This window comes from Dendrobates tinctorius, unplaced genomic scaffold (genome assembly GCF_039654945.1).
Source record: "Dendrobates tinctorius isolate UK_male_01 unplaced genomic scaffold, ASM3965494v1 ptg000138l, whole genome shotgun sequence".
Lineage (NCBI taxonomy): Eukaryota > Metazoa > Chordata > Amphibia > Anura > Dendrobatidae > Dendrobates > Dendrobates tinctorius.
The window spans coordinates 28,338,968-28,362,957 of NW_027361806.1; the positions used below are offsets into that span (position 1 = coordinate 28,338,968).

Genomic DNA, 23,990 nt, shown 5'->3' on the forward strand with positions numbered 1-23,990 from the left:
GGTCTCGCGAGACTGCGACGTCAGCAAAGGTCATTGTTGCAATGCATCACTGGGAACGGGACCTGCCGGGAGCATCGCGATGATCGGGGACGCTGCGCGGGCCGCCGGAAGGTGAGAAAAACACGATTTTTTATTTATTTATTTATTTTTTTTATTTAAGTGTTTTTATTAAGTTTTGTGAATTTTTTAACAGGAAAGGAAAGAAAGTGGGAAAGGGTTAGGTGAGGAAAGGATACCCCCTGTAAATACAGGGAGACCCCCAGATGGGGGATAGACAGGTATACAAACATAAAGTACCATAATTACATCATACGTCCAAAAATAAAAGCTATAGTTGCATGTTACCTGTCCCGTCCGTAACCACTAGGTGGTCTAGGACCTGTTTGGAGGCTTTACCCCCCCGTCCTCAACCACGCAAGGTGGCTCTAGGACCGATTGGGGGTAAAAAAAAAAGGTTCAAACAAAGCTACAAAAGCAAATACCTGCTTATTCTACATGAATATAATATATATATATAATTATAATTATACTTCTTTATCTTCCTAATTCTAATCTGTTAAACACAAATAATGTGCCCTGTTAAAACGTACTACTATTATTAGTGCCCGAATCTTTGTAAATTTAAAAAACATGAATAATTTTACTCCTAAAAATAAAATAAAATAAAAGGAGGACAAGTCTGCCACCATCTTAGAGCTTTGTAATCTTTAGACATCTTCACGGAGGGTTGATGTCTGCTTTAGGAAGTCTCGAGATCCCAGGTGAGTCCGCCGAGGGCAATCTTCCAATATTTTTCAAAAATTCTACACCCTCTTCCAGGGAAGAAATGGCAAACATCTTTGCTGCAAACTTTATCTGGAGGGTGGAATTTTGGGTCCAAGTATAAGAAATATTAGCACAACGAAGTTCCTTCGTTATTGATTGGAGTGATCTTCTTTTCTTCCATGTATCCTTAGAAAAATCTTTATAGAAGGATAGGTGGCTGTAAGATGACGAGAGAAATAGCGGGTCTTTTGCGATGTTCAGCAGTGTATTTCTAATCCAATTAGGATAAAATGAGACAATGACATCTCTGGGAACATCAGACGGGAGGGAAGGAGGTCTGCGTACTCTAAAGGCTTTCTCAATCAGGTTTATCTTGCCTGTGTGAGGAATAATTTGATGAATCATTGAGGAGATATAATTATTTAATTGAAAGGCAGGAACTTTCTCTGGGATTCCCCTGATCTTAACATTGTTTTTCCTCTTAAAATCTTCATATATAGCCAGATTATTTCTGAAGGAGTCTATGTCTTCTTGAATTTTTTCTACAGATTTTGCAAGTGAAAATAAATTCTTGGTTTCTTCAGCACGTAGAGTTTCGAGTTTCAACTGAGAAATATCGTTCGTTCTGAAGTCTTGAGTAGGAATAACTAAGGTTGTTGTAGGTTTAGGATTAAGTTCTTCCAGGAAGGAAAGCAGCACTTTTTGAAAGAGTTTTTTTTAAGAAAAGCTCTGACGTACACGTTGCTTCTGAATTTTTCCCTATAATAGAATTCCCCCCTAGTGTTTCAACAGATATTAATAAAGCTTTTACTAATTTAATCAGGAAATCCTCTGTAGGATAACCATCAGATGCAGGTATTTTGTCAATTAATGATGTGATAGATGTACTATACTTTTCCTTCCTATGGTCATTCCCTTCATAATCAGAGTTACCCTCTTGCCCATCTTCTGAAGAATTAAGCTCAGAATCTGTACTAACAGATATATCACTACGTCTAGATTCAGGTGACCCCATCTCCGAAATGCCCTCTGAATATATACCTTGCAAATCTAATGAATTATACGAATTATTTGCTTGATCAGATAAATCCCCTGAGTGGTCACTGGGCCCAGAAAATTCAAAACTTTGACTCTTTATTTCCTCCCCTTGCCATGACCCATAAAGTACCTTCTCATCCTTCTTTGGGATAAATGTTGGTGCTTCATGTCTGAGTCTACCATCAATAATTAAAATGGGTGAAAGGGGCTTATGCTGGTTATGTCTTATTGAGGTTGCAATGTAATCCTGCTGGTCTTCGTCCCCCATCACGACCTTGTCACATAACTTAAAGCTATCCCCTATGCCAAAGCTTATATCATTAGAAAAATTTAGTTCCTCCCCCCTCCGCTTGGGATCATCTCTACTATTTTGTGTCTGTTCTACTGTAATAGAGCTTCTCGTTTCCATTGCCTCCGCTAGTTCCCATCTCTCCCCCTCAGCCATCTCGTCCATTATACACAATGCTGTTTCACCCCACCTCTCCTCCATTCCCTGCTCATCTAGCTCTCTCATTGACTTAAGTGTTATCCCAGTAGCTGCTTTGAATTTTGTTATAAAGTCTTTCTCAGCTTCTTTCATAATATGTGTAATTCTTTCTTCATTTATAAAGCTCCCCTCTGCTCCTTCATTAGCTTTTAAGTTTACTGCAAAGTCTCCAGATCTTGTATCTGTTACTACTTTCATGCTCTCCATTGCTCCCACAGCCACTTTTGGAACTGCCGCCATTACTACCGGCTTCACCGCTACTGATGACAACGCTGTCTTCCCCAGTCTCCCAACGGCTCCCTCCTCCATTTTTAAATTTCCCGCCATTTTCTCTGTTCTTCTGGCTGCTCCGGCAGCCTCTGTAGCCGACACCGCCGCCTCCCCTGGGTATCCCGCTGCTCCCGAAGCCCCCGACAGACTCACCTCCACCTCTCCAGCAGAGCCAACCTCCCCATCAGCCGCGGACACAATCACCGCCGCTTTTCCCCGTCTCTTGGTAGCTCCCGCCGCCGCCGGCGAAGAGACCGCCGCTCACCGCTGTCACTTCTGGATCCCGGACCTCATGTGATGCTGTCTCCATGCCGCCGATCGCTCCTGTGGCCGCTGACGTTACCGCCGCCTTCCTCGGAACCCGTCCTGCACCTGCTGCCGGCTTGATAGAAGCAGATTCATGCCGGTTTCTTCCTCCCACCGGCGCTGCTACTTTTACTGGTCCCGCTGCTGGTCCTGCTGCTGTACTTGGCCTCCTAGGATTGTCTTCCCTCCCTGCATTGGGCTTTCCTCCTCTCCGGCCCAGTGCCGACCCCGGGGAGGATTCTTCTGTACATCTCCCCGCGATCTCCCGACGCTTCAGCAGGCTTGACCCCTGAAATACTGGAGCCGCTGTCTGCGATGCTTTCTTAGCGCCTTCAGCCCAGGGAGTCTGTTGGTCAAGCTGAGTCATCTCCTTCCACTTCTCTTGGCCGGATGCTGTAATTCCAAGCTGCGGCTTTGTTTTGGAAGGCAGGCCTCCTTCAGATCTCTTCAGAGAACTTTTTAATCCAATAATAAAGTTGTTTTTCTTCGGATCCGGGTTCTTCTTTATTCCAGGCATTCTTTAGAAGTTTTGAGAGTCCAAAGTTCTGCTTTAAAGTAAGCTTTTGCAGGCTTAAATAGGGGAAATAACAGGAGCTCAGCAAAACACGTCTGCTCCTGTCCCCTGCAAACCACGCCCCCTTTTTTATTTTTTTTTATTTTAACCTTTAGGTCCTTTTACTACTGATGCCGCATAGGTGGCCTCAATAGAAAAAGTTGGTCACACTCGTCAAACACTATGTTTGACGAGTGTGACCAACCTGTCAGTTTTCCAAGCGATGCTACAGATCACTTGGAAAACACTAGCATTCTGCGAGCTAATTACGCTTGCAAATCTCTAGTTTTTCCGTGGGAATTAAAATGTGATTTGCTCGCATATTTCCCGCAGAATGGAATTCAGGAATTCCCACGGAAATCTCCGCGGGAATTCCGCAACGTGTGCACATAGCCTAACTGTTCACAATAACAGTAATTTTCACCAGGGGTGCACAAACTTTTACATGCCACTGTATATAAGAACATTAATCAAACAGACGATATTGGACATAAATCGTATCATAATAGATTGTAGACCTTCACCATTAGGGTCCGCTCACACTGACGTAGATTCTCTTATGTGACAGAATCGGGTCGATTATATTATTGACACTCTGCTCCGTCTGTCAGACTCTGATCCGAGCGTCACCTTAGAGAGATCAGATTTTTTTGCATGAGAGAATTGTAGCACTGGTGCCGGGAAGATGGAGAACTTCATTTCTCTATTCTCTGCAGTTATCGCACTGCACTCAGATGTCATCCGAGTGCAGTCTGAGGTTTGCCAGCTCCTATAGACTTGTATGGCTGCCCGTGATTCTGGAGCCACTTGCAGCATGGAGATGGTTTTCACATGTTGATTCCCCATGTGAAGACAATCGCAGATCTGTGCGGCCCAACCCTATACCACAGTGCCGAGTCCGATAAGACATCACATACACTGTGTTCCAAATTATTATGCAAACAATACTTCCTCATATTTTCTGTAAATTACCTCTATGAATTGCAGTCATTGTTATTTTCCAGTCATCTACTATTCTAGTATAATTGCAATATTTTTGAACAATCTGCCTATGAAAACAGGATATTTTTTAAAAATAAACACTCAGAATGCATGTTCCAAATTATTATGCTCAGAAGAGTTTTCAACCTTTTTATTTTTTTTTTAACAAAAAATGGTGAATTGTGAAGTTATAAGCATTATCAGCTTATTACAAAATGAAATCAAACAGTTTTCAAGTCAAATCTTTCTTCTCGGTGATGTTACATTTGCACATAGGACCCTTGTTCGAAAGAAGCTTCTGAACTCTCTCGTCCATTGGATTTGTCAGTTTTTGGACGGTTTGTGCTTCCATTGTTTTGCCTGTGGACAGAATCCCCTCCCAGAGCTGTTGCTTAGATGTGAGCTGCCTCCTGCCATCATAGACGCTCCTTGTGATGATGCTCCAGAGGTTCTCAATGGGGTTGAGGTCAGGGGAAGATGGTGGCCACACCATAAGTTTGTCCTCTTTTATGCCCATAGCAGCCAGAGATGCAGATGTGTTATTTGCAGCAGGAGACGCTGCATTATCAGGCATGACAATGATCTTGCTGCGGAAAGCACGGTTCTTCCTCTTGAACCATGGCAGGAAGTGCTGTTTTAGAAACTCCACATAGATTATGGAGTTCATCTTTACCCCTTCAGGGATCCTAAAGGGGCCGACAATCTCTCTCCCCATGATTCCAGCCCAAAACATTACTCCACCTCCTCCTTGTTGGCGCCTTAGCCGTGTTTTCATGGGGTGTCCGTCAACCAGTCATCCTCCACTCCATCCATCTGGACCATCGAGCGTTGCACGGCACTCATCAGTCTTCATGTCTCGTTTGGCCACTGGAGCCGTTTCTGCTTGTGTGCAGTGGATAGAGGTGGTGGACAGGATGGCTTATGCACAGCTGCAAACCTCTGAAGGACCCTGCATCTTGTTGTTCGGGGGACGTTGGAGGCACCAGCAGCTTTAAAAACTTGTCTGCTGCTATGACAAGGCATTTTTGCAGCTGCTCTTTTAACCTGACGCAATTGCCTGTTGGAAAGAGTCCTCAGTTTTTCCTTATCAGCCGCACACGTGTGTGCTGGGAATCAGCGACATACTTCTTGATTGTGCGATGATCACGATGAAGTGTCTTGGCAATGTTGGTTGTAGTCATGCCTTGACCTAAATACTCCACAATTTGTTGCTTCTCAGCAGCAGACACATCCTTTTTCTTTCCCATTTTGGCAAAGAATGTAAGTTGCTTAATAATGTGGAACAGCCTTCTTCAGTAGTCTTGCCTTTATTTGGACACACCGGCCAAACTAATGTGCACAGGTATCTGCAATTGCTTTCAGTGATATAAAGAGCCCTGACACCCATCACCAGCAATGAGTGTAAATGACAAACAAAAAAATTCTAACCTTATCACTCCTAAACTTTTTTTGCATAATAATTTGGAACACAGTGTAGTTTACGGCCGTGTTACACGCTAGTGTGAGCGAGCCCTTAAGATTAGACACCAGGCCGATGGCCGCCAGTTCAGAGTTGTCGTGTAAGATGTGATTCGTCATCCTCTGTGGCCAGTGATTGTGTATTCCTCTGTCTGGACAGGATTCTTTAATAATGGCAATAACCGGAACGCGGCAGGAACTCGACCAGCTGAAGCGGAAGGTGGACAACGCCAGAATCAAGCTCGTCATCGAAATTAAGGTGACTATTTGCTTGAAGACACTTGTTTGCCCTAAGACACAGAGTCAGATAGGTTCTCAGCGGTTAGAGATGGTGATCCCCAAACCCAACTTCCCCCCACTAAGGAGCTGGTCATCTCTCCGCCACCTTCCTCTGCCTGGTGCCAGGACTATTGCTGATGGTGGCAGAGCGGCTCCTGGGTGTATATGGGGCATTGCCCAGGCTGCCTTGGTCCGCCATACTTTGCCGGTCCTGGCACCGTGTATGCCATATCCAAGCCTCGCTCCGGTTTGTGGCATTTCTGGGATCAGTGGCTTCGTTTCAATGCTGCGCTGGCTCGGGGTGCAGCCGGAATCCATAAAACTCGAAAAACTAAATTATAGAGTAAATTTCCAGTGTAAAAGTGAGTGGCGCAAGAAATGTCACATCTGACACCTGCCAATCACGCACCGTCCCAGCAGACACCTATAACGTGAGGTCAGCGGCTCCTCCAGGTGTGAACATGAGTGAAGCAGGACGAGCGCTTCACATCAGATAAACACCAGAGACGGTGACAAGAGTCCGCTGCGAAGCCGTCATTGATCGGACTCCGGTGCCGGGAGCAGCTATACCTACAAAGTCCGGAACTAATGAGCGGGACGTGGTACTCACTGACCCTCCACAGCCCCTCTAATCAGCCGATCGATGCTGGGAGCCCCCGCTGACCTGACACCGATAGTCTACGATGGACCATTAAGACCCACCATGTCCCGTGTTACTGACCGCTATCAGGTCCCACTTCAGGAAAAGCCCTTTAATTATAAGGGTCCAGAACATCTACAGTCCCAATACTTAGAAAGTGTCATAATGCAGCGACTGCCACACGCACCACAAAAAGGAATCGGGGTGTCTTATCAGTGAGAATATCTATCTGGCCAGAGAAGGAGCCCCGGAGCGATGGAGTCGCATACCCTCCATGAATCTGCTGCATCTCCGGCTCCGGGGCCACATGAGCCGGACTGGACCATTGTTTGCTGTAAGTCACAGAAAATCTCTCAGGACAGCGGCAATAAAGCCGAAAAAGTCAGAAACCATGGTGTGTCCCACAATTAGTGACTTTTCATTCTTTTTCTGTACTTCAGCCATAAAAAAAATCCCCCATAAAAAGTTCAATTCAGAAATCTGGGTTGAACTATTTCCATTGTTAACCGCGTCCATTCTAAAAAAGTGGCATAAAAATCACAGAAAGTCACAAATCCTTGCAGATAAGTAGCAATAAAATCTGCAATATCTCGCTGACAAAATCTTGGGCAAAACTCTGGATACATGTGCGCCTACAGAGTATTTGATAACTTGCAGAATCAGCAGCGTTTCCCACCCACAGAGAATGGAGAGGGCTGTAATGTCTATCGTAGGTCACTTCAGCTGTGAGAGACGGAATCTAAGATGAAATCCACAAAGTCACATTGTAGGATCGTTACATATCTCATGCAATAAAATGCACATTAAGTATTTGATACAATAGAAAAACAGAACTTAGTATTTGGTGCAGAAACCTTTGTTTGCAGTTACAGAGGTCGGACGTTTCCTGTAGTTCTTGACCAGGTTTGCACACACTGCAGCAGGGATATTGGCCCCCTCCTCCACACAGATCTTCTCCAGATCTTTCAGGTTCCAGGGATGTCGCTGGGTAACATTGAGTTTCAACTTCCTCCAAAAATTTTCTATTGGGTTCTGGTCTAGAGACTGGCTAGGCCACACCAGGACCTAGAAATGCTTATTATGGAGCCACTCCTTAGTTGCCCAGGCTGTGTGTTTCGAGTCATTGTCATGCTGGAAGACCCAGGCACGATCCATCTTCAATGCTCTTACGGAGGTTGTTGGCCGAATCCTCACAATACATGACCCCATCCATTCTCGCCTCAATACGGTTCAGTCGTCCTGTTCCTTTTGCAGAAAAGCACCCCCAAAGTATGAGGTTTCCTCCACCATGCTTAATGGTTGGGGCAATGTTCTTTGGGTTGTAATCATCCTTGTTCCTCCAAACACAGCGAGTGGAGTCGATACCAAAAAGTTATACTTTGGTCTCATCTGGCCACATGACCTTGGTCATTGGTGAACTTACAATGGGCCTGTCCAGGTGCTGGCATGAGCAGGGGGTTCTTACGTGCTCTGCAGGATTTTAATCCATGACAGTGTGGTGTGTTACTAGTGGTAATGTTTGAGACTGTGGTTCCAGCTCTCTTCAGGTCATTGACCAGGTCCTCCTGTGTAGTTGTGGCTGATTCCTGACCTTCCTCAGAATCATCCTTACCCCCACAAGGAGAGATCTTGCATGGAGCCCCTGACCAAGGAAGATTGACAGTCATCTTGTGTTTCTTCCAATTTCTAATAATTGTACCATCACTTGTTGCCTTCTCACCAAGCTGCTTGCCTATTGTCCTGTAGCCCATCCCAGCCTTGTTCAGGTCTATAATTTTGTCCCTGGTGTCCTTAGACAGCTCTTTGGTCTTGGCCATGGTGAAGAGGTTGGAGTATGATTGAGCTCATTAGCTGTATAAAAGACACCTGTCCACACACTGAAACAGGTGCAATTAATCCAGGTAATGAGTGCGGAGTAGGAGGCTTCTTACAGAAACACTATCAGGTCTGTGAGAGGCAGAGTTCTCACTGGTTGGTCGGTGATCAAATACTTATTTCAGGCAATAAAATGCAAATTAATGATGTAACAATCCGACAATGTGATTTTCTCTTTAGATTCTGTTTCTCACAGGTGACATGTACCTACAATAAATTACAGACCTCTCCATTCTCTGTAGATGGGAAAACTTGTAAGATCGGCAGCGGATCCAATACTTATTTCCCCCCGGGATCTGCACTAACGCATCCGTTTTTCTCCACTTTCTCCTTAGACCGATAAGAGTCACGGTGGCGGGGGGGGTGTCAGACGCCAATCATGGGGGCATCGTACAGTGAACGGGGGCAGCTTTATCCGCCAGCCGCATAGACTGTGTATTCATCCCAAAATGTAAAATTAACATCTTCTTTGCTGAATTGCAGATGAGGAAACAGGCATCATCCGATCTGAACGTCCTGAAAGCGGAACTAGCCCAGAGGAAGTCTCAGTCCGGGCTGGGCAGCCCGCCATCGCTGTATGCACTGTGAGGCCCCATCCAGGCAGAGACGGCGCACGGTCACCCCATATTTATTGCTTTTCTACGTGACAACACTTTTTTCCCGTGAGCAGAAAATATTTTGGAAATAAGTCTTTTTATCTATTTTATAGAAGGCTGCATGTCTGGGAAGGTCACTGCATAACGTACCACCAGGACTAAAACTTGAGGACACAAACACTGACTCTGGACATGCAGTTTGTTTGTTTTTTTATTTTGCAACATTAAAACTTTTGGACCTTAGCTTGAAATATCTTTATTGCAGCAGAACCTCCATAGGAAGAGTTAAACGGTCAGCACCTGTGGTCACCACTAGAGGGAGCACAAGAGCTCGCTGAATACTAGTAGTGTAGACTCAGTATGCAATAAGCTCCTGAGCTCCCCCTAGTGGTGGCCACAAGAGTGCAGAGACTAAAGTAATGAAGCAGTAAGGCGATCATGGCGGCACTGGGGGGGCAGATGTTTGAGCCTCATTTCTGCCAGTGCTTCAATCATCCCAGGTACGGCTGACGCCAGCATACTGCAGTCTGCACAGCAGCAGTCCTGCTCTCAGAGCCCCAGATGAGTCAATCATGGCAGTAGGACTTGCCACATGACTGCAGTCTGTTGTTGGGCTATAGGATCACTGGAGTAATCCAGTAGATCTCCATTCCACATACCGATGCCTCTGAGACCTAGTTCGTTAACATAAGTCGCCTTTAATGAAATGCTGTCCGGATCGTCGTACCAAACCTGGTGAAAGTCTCCCTTGGAGTCCTATGGAAACAAGAAGCTCGTTTAGTCCTCACCCAGGACGATGACCAGATCCAGGATGGAGGACGGAGCACGAACCTTATAATTATAAAATGGCGCTTTCTGCACGTCGTTCCATAATCTGCCGCTCACTGAATCGTTCACTTGCTTCATAATCGTGCGGAACGGCACCTGCCGGCCCACCGCGTCGCTGCACTCGGCCCCTCGAAATGGCTTCTTGGCTAATTTGCACTGATGATCCTGATAAGATCCAAAAAGAGAAATATTCTATTGATTATCAAAGGGTTTTCCTAAAATCTGAAGTTATCCATAGCGTGGGCAATAAGTTACTGATTGTCGGGGTCCGACAGCAGGAGCCCAAGACGGCGGGGCGCTGCCCTGTAATCAATTGATCGGCGCTGCACAAGCTCGACCTCCGCTCTAGTTATAGTCTATGGGGCGGCCGGAGAAGGCCGAGTACAATGTCCCAGAGACAGTGGATGGAGCGGAGGCCGAGTACAATGTCCCAGAGACAGACAGTGGATGGAGCGGAGGCCGAGTACAATGTCCCAGAGACAGACAGTGGAAGGAGCGGAGGCCGAGTACAATGTCCCAGAGACAGACAGTGGAAGGAGCGGAGGCCAAGTACAATGTCCCAGAGACAGACAGTGGATGGAGCGGAGGCCGAGTACAATGTCCCAGAGACAGACAGTGGATGGAGCGGAGGCCGAGTACAATGTCCCAGAGACAGACAGTGGATGGAGCTGAAGCAGAGTACAATGTCCCAGAGACAGACAGTGGATGGAGCGGAGGCAGAGTACAATGTCCCAGAGACAGACAGTGGATGGAGCGGAGGCCGAGTACAATGTCCCAGAGACAGACAGTGGATGGAGCGGAGGCCGAGTTCAATGTCCCACAGACAGTGGATGGAGCGGAGGCCGAGTACAATGTCCCAGAGACAGACAGTGGATGGAGCGGAGGCCAAGTACAATGTCCCACAGACAGTGGATGGAGCGGAGGCCAAGTACAATGTCCCAGAGACAGACAGTGGATGGAGCGGAGGCCGAGTACAATGTCCCACAGACAGTGGATGGAGCGGAGGCCGAGTACAATGTCCCACAGACAGTGGATGGAGCGGAGGCCGAGTACAATGTCCCAGAGACAGTGGATGGAGCGGAGGCCGAGTACAATGTCCCACAGACAGTGGATGGAGCAGAGGCCGAGTACAATGTCCCAGAGACAGACAGTGAATGGAGCGGAGGCCGAGTACAATGTCCCACAGACAGTGGATGGAGCGGAGGCTGAGTACAATGTCCCACAGACAGTGGATGGAGCGGAGGCCGAGTACAATGTCCCACAGACAGTGGATGGAGAGTGGAGGCCGAGTACAATGTCCCACAGACAGTGGATGGAGAGCGGAGGCCGAGTACAATGTCCCACAGACAGTGGATGGAGCGGAGGCTGAGTACAATGTCCCACAGACAGTGGATGGAGCGGAAGCAGAGTACAATGTCCCACAGACAGTGGATGGAGCGGAGGCCGAGTACAATGTCCCACAGACAGTGGATGGAGCAGAGGCCGAGTACAATGTCCCAGAGACAGACAGTGAATGGAGCGGAGGCCGAGTACAATGTCCCACAGACAGTGGATGGAGCGGAGGCCGAGTACAATGTCCCACAGACAGTGGATGGAGCAGAGGCCGAGTACAATGTCCCACAGACAGTGGATGGAGCGGAGGCCGAGTACAATGTCCCACAGACAGTGGATGGAGCGGAGGCCGAGTACAATGTCCCACAGACAGTGGATGGAGAGCGGAGGCCGAGTACAATGTCCCACAGACAGTGGATGGAGCGGAGGCTGAGTACAATGTCCCACAGACAGTGGATGGAGCGGAAGCAGAGTACAATGTCCCACAGACAGTGGATGGAGCGGAGGCCGAGTACAATGTCCCACAGACAGTGGATGGAGCAGAGGCCGAGTACAATGTCCCAGAGACAGACAGTGAATGGAGCGGAGGCCGAGTACAATGTCCCACAGACAGTGGATGGAGCGGAGGCCGAGTACAATGTCCCACAGACAGTGGATGGAGCAGAGGCCGAGTACAATGTCCCACAGACAGTGGATGGAGCGGAGGCCGAGTACAATGTCCCACAGACAGTGGATGGAGCGGAGGCTGAGTACAATGTCCCACAGACAGTGGATGGAGCGGAGGCCGAGTACAATGTCCCACAGACAGTGGATGGAGCGGAGGCTGAGTACAATGTCCCACAGACAGTGGATGGAGCGGAGGCTGAGTACAATGTCCCACAGACAGTGGATGGAGCGGAGGCCGAGTACAATGTCCCAGAGACAGACAGTGAATGGAGCGGAGGCCGAGTACAATGTCCCACAGACTGTGGATGGAGCGGAGGCCGAGTACAATGTCCCACAGACAGTGGATGGAGAGCGGAGGCCGAGTACAATGTCCCACAGACAGTGGATGGAGCGGAGGCTGAGTACAATGTCCCACAGACAGTGGATGGAGCAGAGGCCGAGTACAATGTCCCAGAGACAGTGGATGGAGCAGAGGCCGAGTACAATGTCCCACAGACAGTGGATGGAGCGGAGGCCGAGTACAATGTCCCACAGACAGTGGATGGAGCAGAGGCCGAGTACAATGTCCCACAGACAGTGGATGGAGCAGAGGCCGAGTACAATGTCCCACAGACAGTGGATGGAGCAGAGGCCGAGTACAATGTCCCAGAGACAGACAGTGAATGGAGCGGAGGCCGAGTACAATGTCCCACAGACAGTGGATGGAGCGGAGGCCGAGTACAATGTCCCACAGACAGTGGATGGAGCAGAGGCCGAGTACAATGTCCCACAGACAGTGGATGGAGCGGAGGCCGAGTACAATGTCCCACAGACAGTGGATGGAGCGGAGGCTGAGTACAATGTCCCACAGACAGTGGATGGAGCGGAGGCCGAGTACAATGTCCCACAGACAGTGGATGGAGCGGAGGCCGAGTACAATGTCCCACAGACAGTGGATGGAGCGGAGGCCGAGTACAATGTCCCACAGACAGTGGATGGAGAGCGGAGGCCGAGTACAATGTCCCACAGACAGTGGATGGAGAGCGGAGGCCGAGTACAATGTCCCACAGACAGTGGATGGAGAGCGGAGGCCGAGTACAATGTCCCACAGACAGTGGATGGAGAGCGGAGGCCGAGTACAATGTCCCACAGACAGTGGATGGAGAGCGGAGGCCGAGTACAATGTCCCACAGACAGTGGATGGAGAGCGGAGGCCGAGTACAATGTCCCACAGACAGTGGATGGAGAGCGGAGGCCGAGTACAATGTCCCACAGACAGTGGACGGAGCGGAGGCCGAGTACAATGTCCCAGAGACAGACAGTGGATGGAGCGGAGGCCGAGTACAATGTCCCAGAGACAGACAGTGGATGGAGCGGAGGCCGAGTACAATGTCCCAGAGACAGACAGTGGATGGAGCGGAGGCCGAGTACAATGTCCCAGAGACAGACGGTGGATGGAGCGGAGGCCGAGTACAATGTCCCAGAGACAGACAGTGGATGGAGCGGAGGCCGAGTACAATGTCCCACAGACAGTGGATGGAGCGGAGGCCGAGTACAATGTCCCACAGACAGTGGATGGAGAGGAGGCCGAGTACAATGTCCCACAGACAGTGGATGGAGCGGAGGCTGAGTGTGTGCAGCTCCAAGCCACAGGCTTCTCCAGCGCCTCCTCAGGATTGCTGGGAGTCCCGCAGTCAGTGAGTTATCCCCCAACCTTTGTAATTAATCCTATAAATACAGCGAGAGGTGTAATGGGCCGAGATAATCACACCGGCATGTGATCTGCACATACAGATCGGATGGGTTGGTGGCTGCTCCTCTTGGATGGATCACATCATTATGTCAGAATTTAAGCCCAACGGTGGGTCTCTGGTTGCCCAGTCGGATCTTGAGAGTTGGGGGTTCGTGCACCCATAATATGATACCCATAGTCAACCATGGAGCCCCCATTCCATCAGATAGAGGGTGCGGTACAGAAGCACTATACGGCGACACACAAGGTCTACAGCGCATAGTATGGATGCACAGGGTCCCCGTCTCCAGTCCTCACGGGTCAGGCCATATATCGGCTCCAGAAGGAGAATCCATCACTTCCAGGGTAACGAGATCCCCCCAATAATGGGACATCATACCTGTGTCAGGTTCAGGCAGCTGTAGTTGTAGCCATACCAGGGGACGCCCATCACCAGCTTCTTAGGATCAATGCTGATATTGATGAACTGCTCGTACCCTACAAGAGAGGAGGAAGATTTCTAAAACAAAATACCAAAATGCAAGTGGAGAAATGAAGATGGAGGAAAAACGTCACACCCAAATCACACAGTCCTGACATTTTCTGTACAATTAAAGGGATTGTCCACCTTCGGCCAACCCAGCAAAATAAAGACAATGGCTGCTCAGCTCCGGTCCTGTGATCTAGTGTCAGGGACCGGCTGCAATCACTGGAGAACGCTTGTACTTGTGACAGTCTGTCACTGTTCACACGTCAGGGTTTCTGCTGACCGAGCCGTCCGTGACGAATCACAGAAACCTGGATGATGTCATCCAAGTGTCTGACCCTCAGCAGCACAAGCCGAGGTCTCGTGACCACATTGGACGACACGTGGCGCCATCTGTGCCGACTGGTTTTTACATAAATTGTTAGATAGGAAAAAAGGTGGAAACTTTTTTTTTTGGTGTGAAGAAAAAAAAAAAAAAAAAAAAAATGAAAGGCAGTCTGTCCTTTCCTTGTATGAAAAAACTGATGTCTGAATGAGGTCCATTGTTCCCAGACAGCAGAGACAACCAGGAAAAAATGAGAAACTCCTGAATGAAACATCCGAGCAGAGGTTCTCCGAGGATGTGGTGCCTCCATGGCCCTGAGGCTGCGGAGGTGCTCTGTGGATCTGGTGCCTCCATGGCCCCGAGGCTGCGGAGGTGCTCTGTGGATCTGGTGCCTCCATGGCCCCGAGGCTGCGGAGGTGCTCTGTGGATCTGGTGCCTCCATGGCTCCGAGGCGCTCTGTGGATCTGGTGCCTCCATGGCCCCGAGGCTGTGGAGGTTCTCTGAGGATCTGGTGCCTCCATGGCCCTGAGGCTACGGAGGTTCTCTGAGGATCTGGTGCCTCCATGGCCCCGAGGCTGTGGAGGTTCTCTGTGGATCTGGTGCCTCCATGGCCCTGAGGCTGTGGAGGTGCTCTGTGGATCTGGTGCCTACATGGCCCCGAGGCTGTGGAGGTTCTCTGAGGATCTGGTGCCTCCATGGCCCTGAGGCTACGGAGGTTCTCTGAGGATCTGGTGCCTCCATGGCGCCGAGGCTGTGGAGGTTCTCTGAGGATCTGGTGCCTCCATGGCCCTGAGGCTACGGAGGTTCTCTGAGGATCTGGTGCCTCCATGGCCCTGAGGCTACGGAGGCAGCCATCAGTCTGGAGGTTCCCTGCACGGCAGCGGCCAGACATACACTGGTCAGCAGTGCAGACCCCGATGTGTCCTCATCCACATCACACGGGCAGACATGGCATTCACACTGGTAGAGGACTGACCGGTGATGGTTTGGTTGAATGGCGCGTTGGCCCCAGCGATACATTCCGTCCAGATCTGGGATTGTTCATCTTAGGACATCACAAACAAGAAGTCGCACAGATCCGCTATGGCCGTATAGTTATAGCATCGGAGGTCGATGCAGGCGGGAGACCACGGAACATCGAACGTCACCTGCAACAGGGCGAATACAGGACGTGAGCGGGCGGCATAGAGGGGTGAAGTACACATCTGCCAGATCCTGGACCTGTTATACTGCTCAGGATTTCAGTCACTTTAGATCAATATCTGCAAACTGGAACAACGAGTGGAAAGATTGGCGCCATTTCTTAATTTTGGACTCACTCAGATTTGGCTTCTACGAGTGTAAAATAATTATCTAGATGACAGGAGTTCTATAAAGAATCACAGTCCTGGGCAGCGGCGGACAACCAATGGTGGCAGGCTATGCGGCTGATATGGGGCCCCATGAGTCGGGGGGGGGGGGGGTCCGGTGCCAAGACCAGCACTGAGCCCCCCCACCAGTCATTGCACATTCAACTGAACTAGCATCCTGGATCCAGCTGAAAGCAATGATGGGGGAGGAATCGTCAGCCAACACATACTCCGCAGCATCTGACGTCTCAGTGGGGGGACGATTAGGAGAGAAGAGTAATTATATTTTATTTTTTAATTGTGGTGGCCATAATACTGCATGGATGACCATGTGCAATATACTGCATGGAGGACCGTGGGCGAGTGCAATATGCTGCATGGAGTACCGTGGGCGAGTGCAATATGCTGCATGGAGTACCGTGGGCGAGTGCAATATGCTGCATGGAGGACCGTGGGCGAGTGCAATATGCTGCATGGAGGACCGTGGGCGAGTGCAATATGCTGCATGGAGGACCGTGGGCGAGTGCAATATGCTGCATGGAGGACCGTGGGCGAGTGCAGTATGCTGCAAGGAGGACCGTGGGCGAGTGCAGTATGCTGCAAGGAGGACCGTGGGCGAGTGCAGTATGCTGCAAGGAGGACCGTGGGCGAGTGCAGTATGCTGCAAGGAGGACCGTGGGCGAGTGCAGTATGCTGCAAGGAGGACCGTGGGCGAGTGCAGTATGCTGCATGGAGGACCCTGGGCGAGTGCAGTATGCTGCATGGAGGACCGTGGGCGAGTGCAGTATGCTGCATGGAGGACCGTGGGCGAGTGCAGTATGCTGCATGGAGGACCGTGGGCGAGTGCAGTATGCTGCATGGAGGACCGTGGGAGAGTGCCGTATGCTGCATGGAGGACCGTGGGCGAGTGCAGTATGCTGCATGGAGGACCGTGGGCGAGTGCAGTATGCTGCATGGAGGACCGTGGGCGAGTGCAGTATGCTGCATGGAGGACCGTGGGCGAGTGCAGTATGCTGCATGGAGGACCGTGGGCGAGTGCAGTATGCTGCATGGAGGACCGTGGGCGAGTGCCGTATGCTGCATGGAGGACCGTGGGCGAGTGCCGTATACTGCACGAAGGGCTGGTGGAGGTGCCGTTATACTGTATGTAGGCCCATCGCACTGCATGGAGGGCTGTGTGGGGGTCACTACACTTTGCCAGGAGAGTTAACGGTGGGGTTATCATATAGTGTTTGTGGGGCACTTTGTTGGGATCATACTTTAATATTGTAATGAAAGGGGAATCTGGGGCTTCAGAAGGAGGAACGTTACCTTGTAGATGTTGCAAAACTGTGAGATCTGTCTTCTGTGGCCCCACTATTTTTTTTGGTTGGGGGGGGTGGGGGTGGCAATTAGAACTTCTCGTATGGGACCCCATGATTTATATGCCGCCCCTGGTCCTAAGCTGAATTCACACTCAGGCTCCAGAGCAGAAATCTTCAATTATCTGGGCAACTTGCATTATACATTGTTACACAAGTCAAAGAACAGTAATATCCTAGAAAACCAGTTGTCCCACTAATATTGCTGCTGCTAGTGGTGCTGTCTGATGGCGGCAGAACAATGAATGCAGCTCTGGGTGAACAACATCAGTACAATGTAGCAAAACTGGACATTCTAAATAAACAAAGCACAAACTGAGAAATCATTACACATGGACGATCATAGGACCGAACATAAAAATCAGCACATGGTGTCCTGCAGGAGAGGACACAGCGATTCAATAAAGGGAAAGAGTCCGGTCGGAGCTGGTAAAGGGGTGAGGGGTGTCAGACACCAGTTCTTAGGCAGTCACTGAGGATTGTTATTGCACCATTATCTATTCTCCTCTTTATTTTCCTATACATTTAGCTTGTGCTAAACCCCAATATGAGCAGAGGAGACGATCATGTCGCACCGGTCCTGATAATCAGAAGGGGCAACAGACAGTCCACACCGCCTCTGGTATCAACACTGTGCCCCTGTCATGAGCTTCATAGCAGAGTAGCGGCATGCGGCCGTACATCACCAAGCACAATGCCGAGCGTCGGCTGGAGTGGTGTAAAGCCGCCACCACTGGACTCTGGAGGAGACGTGTTCTGTGCAGTGACGGATCGCTCTTCTCTATCTGCGTCTGATGGAGGAGTCTGGGTTTGGTGATTCCAGGAGGACATTACCCCCTGACTGCATTGTGCCCCCTGTAGAGATGGTGGAGGAGGATAATGCTATGGGCTGTTTTCAGGGGGCGGCCTCCTCGGACCCTCAGCTCCAGTGATGGGAAATATTAATCTTCAGCACAAGACATTGTGGACAATTGTAGCTTCATCTTTGTGGGAACAGTTTGGGGAAGACCCTTATCTGCCCCCCATGGCTGTGCCCAGTGCACAAAATCTATACAAATACGGAGGGTGAAGTCATGAGCGGCCGCACAGAGCTCAGACCCCCCAACCCACAATACAAAATGGAGATTGTGAGACTGGCCTCCCCCAATATCAAGTGTCTGACCCCACAAATAATCTTCTGAAGGGGCAAAAATCCACACAAACGTCTCCAAAATCTGAAGTGCAAGAGCCGTTATATCTGCAAAAGAGTGACTCCATATTAATGTCTATGGATGAGGACAGTGATGCCCCCGGAGGTGGATGTGGGGGGCACATACTTTCTCCATATTAATGTCTACGGATGAGGACAGTGAAGCCCCCGAAGGTGGATGTGGGGGGGCACATACTTTCCTCCATATTAATGTCTATGGATGTAGATGAGGACAGTGAAGCCCCCGGAGGTGGATGTGGGGGGGCACATACTTTCTCCATATTAATGTCTACGGATGAGGACAGTGAAGCCCCCGAAGGTGGATGTGGGGGGGCACATACTTTCTCCATATTAATGTCTACAGATGAGGACAGTGAAGCCCCCGAAGGTGGATGTGGGGGGGCACATACTTTCTCCATATTAATGTCTACAGATGAGGACAGTGAAGCCCCCGGAGGTGGATGTGGGGGGGCACATACTTTCTCCATATTAATGTCTACGGATGAGGACAGTGAAGCCCCCGAAGGTGGATGTGGGGGGGCACATACTTTCTCCATATTAATGTCTACAGATGAGGACAGTGAAGCCCCCGAAGGTGGATGTGGGGGGGCACATACTTTCTCCATATTAATGTCTACGGATGAGGACAGTGAAGCCCCCGAAGGTGGATGTGGGGGGCACATACTTTCCCCATATTAAGGTCTATGGATGTAGATGAGGACAGTGAAGCCCCCGGAGGTGGATGTGGGGGGTCACATACTTTCTCCATATTAATGTCTATGGATGTAGATGAGGCAGTGAAGCCCCCGGAGGTGGATGTGGGGGGCACATACTTTCTCCATATTAAGGTCTAAGGATGTAGATGAGGACAGTGAAGTCCCCGGAGGTGGATGTGGGGGGCACATACTTTCTCCATATTAAGGTCTATGGATGTAGATGAGGACAGTGAAGTCCCCGGAGGTGGATGTGGGGGGCACATACTTTCTCCATATTAAGGTCTATGGATGTAGATGAGGACAGTGAAGCCCCCGAAGGTGGATGTGGGGGGCACATACTTTCCCCATATTAATGTCTATGGATGTAGATGAGGACAGTGAAGCCCCCGGAGGTGGATGTGGGGGGCACATACTTTCTCCATATTAATGTCTATGGATGTAGATGAGGACAGTGAAGCCCCCGGAGGTGGATGTGGGGGGCACATACTTTCTCCATATTAATGTCTATGGATGTAGATGAGGACAGTGAAGCCCCCGGAGGTGGATGTGGGGGGCACATACTTTCTCCATATTAATGTCTATGGATGTAGATGAGGACAGTGAAGCCCCCGGAGGTGGATGAGGGGGGCACATACTTTCTCCATATTAATGTCTATGGATGTAGATGAGGACAGTGAAGCCCCCGGAGGTGGATGTGGGGGCCACATACTTTCTCCATATTAATGTCTATGGATGTAGATGAGGACAGTGAAGCCCCCGGAGGTGGATGTGGGGGGCACATCCTTTCCTCCATATTAATGTCTATGGATGTAGATGAGGACAGTGAAGCCCCCGGAGGTGGATGTGGGGGGCACATACGTCTCTGTGTCATGTATGTAACACCGCATACCTGGGAGCCCGGGATCTCGGCGTGGAAAGCCTGTGTGGTCTCCTCCACCAGTGCGGTCAGGGCGTGGTATTCGGGGGTGTGCGGGAGCACGGGTTGCTCTATATCCAGATTAATCCCGTCCATATATTGAGCCTTCGCCAGATCCACTTTCTCGGTGATCCAGGCCGATCTCTTCTCTGGATCCACAATGTCCCTCAGTGGAACGTCGCCTGTAATAAGAGGGAAAGATCCACGTTTACGGAGGGAGTCCGGTTCCAGAACAGGATTGGACCCCGATGATTTGTGGGGTCTGTAACTCTTTCAGTGCTGTTCTCAGCATTGGGGGCTCTACATTTGAGCCCCATCTGTATCTAACCCCCGGGCAGAACATCACGGCGTGAGCTGCCACCGCGTCAGTCTAGAGACTGAGAGTCACAGCGGCCGAACCGGATGGAGCACACGAGCCCCGACGTTACGATCCAGGCTGCAGTCAGCCATGATCTGGGCGCAAAACTGCGATGTGCAGCACGTAGGAGACCGCAGGGTGTTACCAGAGCCCCACATCATCGCCCCCAGGCAGCAGCGGTCTACGGACGGCCGAGGTTTCATTCTTAGCAATTGTCGGAGAAGATTTTATCTTCATGCCATGTTCCATACTCCCTCCCCCACACGGTTTATGGGCCTGTTCAGACTTGCGCAGTTATGATCCATGTGCACAACGAACGCTGTGGAGCAATGGAGGCGGACGGGACTGTTCACACGAGCGGCCGGCGAGATACGGCGCGCACTCGTCAGCTCGATTTCGCTGCCTGTTAATGTGTCCACAGCAATGTCAGCCCCTTACAGATGAGCCGGAACAACTGGTTGAACCATATAAAGTGCGATTGCAGGATTGTGCGGCTCGGACTCGGCGACTGTCCGGCCATAGAGTGTCCGTGCGACACCGGCCGGACCCCCCGCAGCTGTAGGTCGCAGGGAGCTGAGCTATGAGGAGCCGTTTGATGCAGTGCCGGGCGGCTCCATTCGTCCGGAGACGTTGATGACTCGTGTTTCCTCTACGACGGATTCTCTCAATCTATGAACCCGTTTTCTACATTTATCACTTCTGGGAAATTAAACCACTAAGAAAAAAAAAAAAAAATAGAATTAAGAGAGCTGTAGAAGATTAGGAAAAGCCTGTCCTCTGCTTCCCCGAATCTCATCCCGCTGGTCTATGAGCCGCTTCTGGTAACGCAGCAGAGCCCCATTCACTTGGATAAGACGAAGCTGTAATACCACGTGCTGACCACAGGCAGGAGGGGCGCTGTTTCTAAGGAAAAAATAAGCCCCCTTATTTTCTGATTATGTAAAAACCCATTAACACTTGATATGCTGTCACACTGAACTCCATGACTACTGTCCGTACACGCGTCAGTCACTGAGTATACAGGAGGCCTCAGTGGCCGCTTCTCATGCACTCCGAGCAGGTTCCCGGATGTTCGTTGCATTGGGGGTCGGGATTTCTGAGCTTTTTGCAACTCAACGGATCACAACTGATGGCAAAACAGATGCAAAAATCACCGGTGGCCACAAGGCCTTTCCCCATTTCACTCCCAGGCGCTGGTCCGCGTGGATCACAACGTTACACCAAACTGCGGGGTGAAGCCTGCACCGATCCGAAGCCCAGACAGGAAATAAACTCACCCTTCAGGACGAACCTCGCACCTCTGGAATGAGCAAAGCACAGAAGCTCCGGGTCATATGGAGCAAACAGGGCGACCGTGGTGACATGGGCCCAGTCATAGAACCTCCAGTTCTTCCCTTTGACATAAAATACATAAACCTGAAAAAACAGAAGAGAACAAGTCACGTTTATTTATGATGTGAAGTACCACTAACTGCCAACTGGGCGTCACCATTCGCTATGCCAAAGGGGCGTGTCCCTACACAGTCACCCTGATTAATCAGAGATCATCAAACTGTAGAGAACCCTTCTCCGGTGGGGAAAGATAACACCCATTTGTCAGTTTAGTCTCACATTTCCAGGAGGGATAAGAAAATATCGACACAAAGCGGAGTCCTCAGAAGAGAAACTTCAAGATTCTTATTTCAAAGGGAATGATTGTATCAAGTAGGACGGACAAGTGTGGAGGGAGGAAGGGAGGACAGGTGAAGGCCGCCCTGGCTGGGATTGGGGCGAGTATACTCGTTAGGATCCGGTACTCGGCGAGTAATGCGGTACTTACGGTACTCGAATCCTAGCGAGTAAATTTCACTACTCACCTCGCAATAGTCGGATCTCCCGCCGGCATGTGTCAGCCAATCACTGTAAAGCCCCCGCCATTTATGTTGTGGCATTACTGTGATTGGCTGGCCGCGCAGCGTCATATGTGTGTGCGGACTGTGCCGGGCCGATCGGGGGTCTGTGCAGGCTCAGACCCCTTAGACCCCTGCACACACAGCCTCCGCCCATTACTCGCATTTCCCATAGAAATACATTGGGCTCGTTACGAGTACAGCGAGTCCGCGTAGTTCACTACTCGCTCACCCCTACCGCCAGGTCTTGAGGAGACACCGGACCACGTCTGACGCCCTTTGCGCATCTTACATTGGTTTTTCGGGTGTTGTCCACTGTACAATCTATTGAGGCCGGAATCACGTGACCGTGTGTGAAGAGAGAAACTCGCAGGCGTCTCAGGACCGGAGCTGCGGCTGCACAGAAACACAAGCGGCTCCGGTCCCGAGTGCCGGCGGCAGCGCCGGGTGGTGAGGAGACTCGTGGGAGTTTCTTGCATCGCACACAGTAGTGTGATCCCGGCCTAAAAGGTATAAGGAGGAGGATAAACCTGCGCAGCGCCTCCGTCCCCAGCGCTGCGCCGCCCGCATCCCATCGTACGGAGGATGGCAGCCAGGGAGCAGTGTGATTTTTGGATTCTTGATCCCCTCTGTGGCCGATAGTAGCGGGGGACGACCCCTTTACATTTACCACTGAAACGGAATCAAGTGAGGATCACGGGTTATGGGCCTCGGCCCCTACAGGAATAGTCAGTCAGGAGTCCGCAGACTTCTCAGCCCTCGCACAACTCCACTACTGAGGTGTAGTGCGGTCACCCAGCTTTCCCAGAAGTAGATAGGACCAGGAATGGACGACACTTTATATCACATTGTATTTTACAACCTGCAGTGGAACATCCAGCGCTCTATATGTAACCTCACTCAGCACTACCCTCCTGATAACTGGGGGACCGCCACCTGGAATCAGGGCCTCTGTCCCTGCACCTCCGCCACAATCACTACAATCAGGAAGTGACACTGACACCTTGTATCACCCCCCCACCGGACACACACACTGTACCTCAAAGTCCCGAGTCTCTGTGATGGGCTGACATAGAGCAGGGTCAGAGCAGGGGCACCCACCCCAGCAGACAGGAGCCCCCACTATGAGGAGAAGCCCCAGCAGGGGGCGCCCAGCACCACACAGCCCCATCCTCACTGCACTGGAGTCAGCTCTGCTGCCTCACACACAGGGGTGGAATAAAGAGGAGGAGGAGGAGAGGGCCAGGGAGGAGTCAGGGGAGGAGATGGGTCCTGTCATCACCGAGATAAGGAGAAATGTCTGCAAACAACCTGAGGCAAAGCAGGCAGTAATGAATGGGACTGCATATAGACAGTGACTGCACCAGCAGAATAGTGAGTGCAGCTCTGGAGTATAATACAGGAGGTAACTCAGGATCAGTAATGTATGTAAACAGTGACTGCACCAGCAGAATAGTGAGTGCAGCTCTGGGGTATAATACAGGATGTAACTCAGGATCAGTAATGTAATATTAGTATGTACACTAGGGTGACCGCAAAAAATCGATGTCGGAATTTTGTCCGTCTGGACCCCACAAAACGATTCCCCTTTCCGGATATTGAGAGAGCCAAAATT

The 23,990-nt window shown here is 50.3% G+C and overlaps 1 protein-coding gene and 1 pseudogene across 1 annotated transcript in view; one reads left to right on the top strand and one right to left on the bottom strand.

Annotated features, from left to right (window-relative positions):
• Positions 1-9,491, top strand: part of LOC141048844 (spermatogenesis-associated protein 1-like) — a 53,918-nt gene extending 44,427 nt beyond the window's left edge. The window contains 2 exon segments of the mRNA XM_073544915.1: positions 6,019-6,117; positions 9,136-9,491. Coding sequence (XP_073401016.1) covers positions 6,019-6,117; positions 9,136-9,240 — 204 coding nt within the window. The 3' untranslated portion in view covers positions 9,241-9,491.
• On the bottom strand, positions 9,442-23,638 carry LOC141048843 (di-N-acetylchitobiase-like; annotated as a pseudogene).
• Positions 23,639-23,990: the final 352 nt, after the last annotated feature.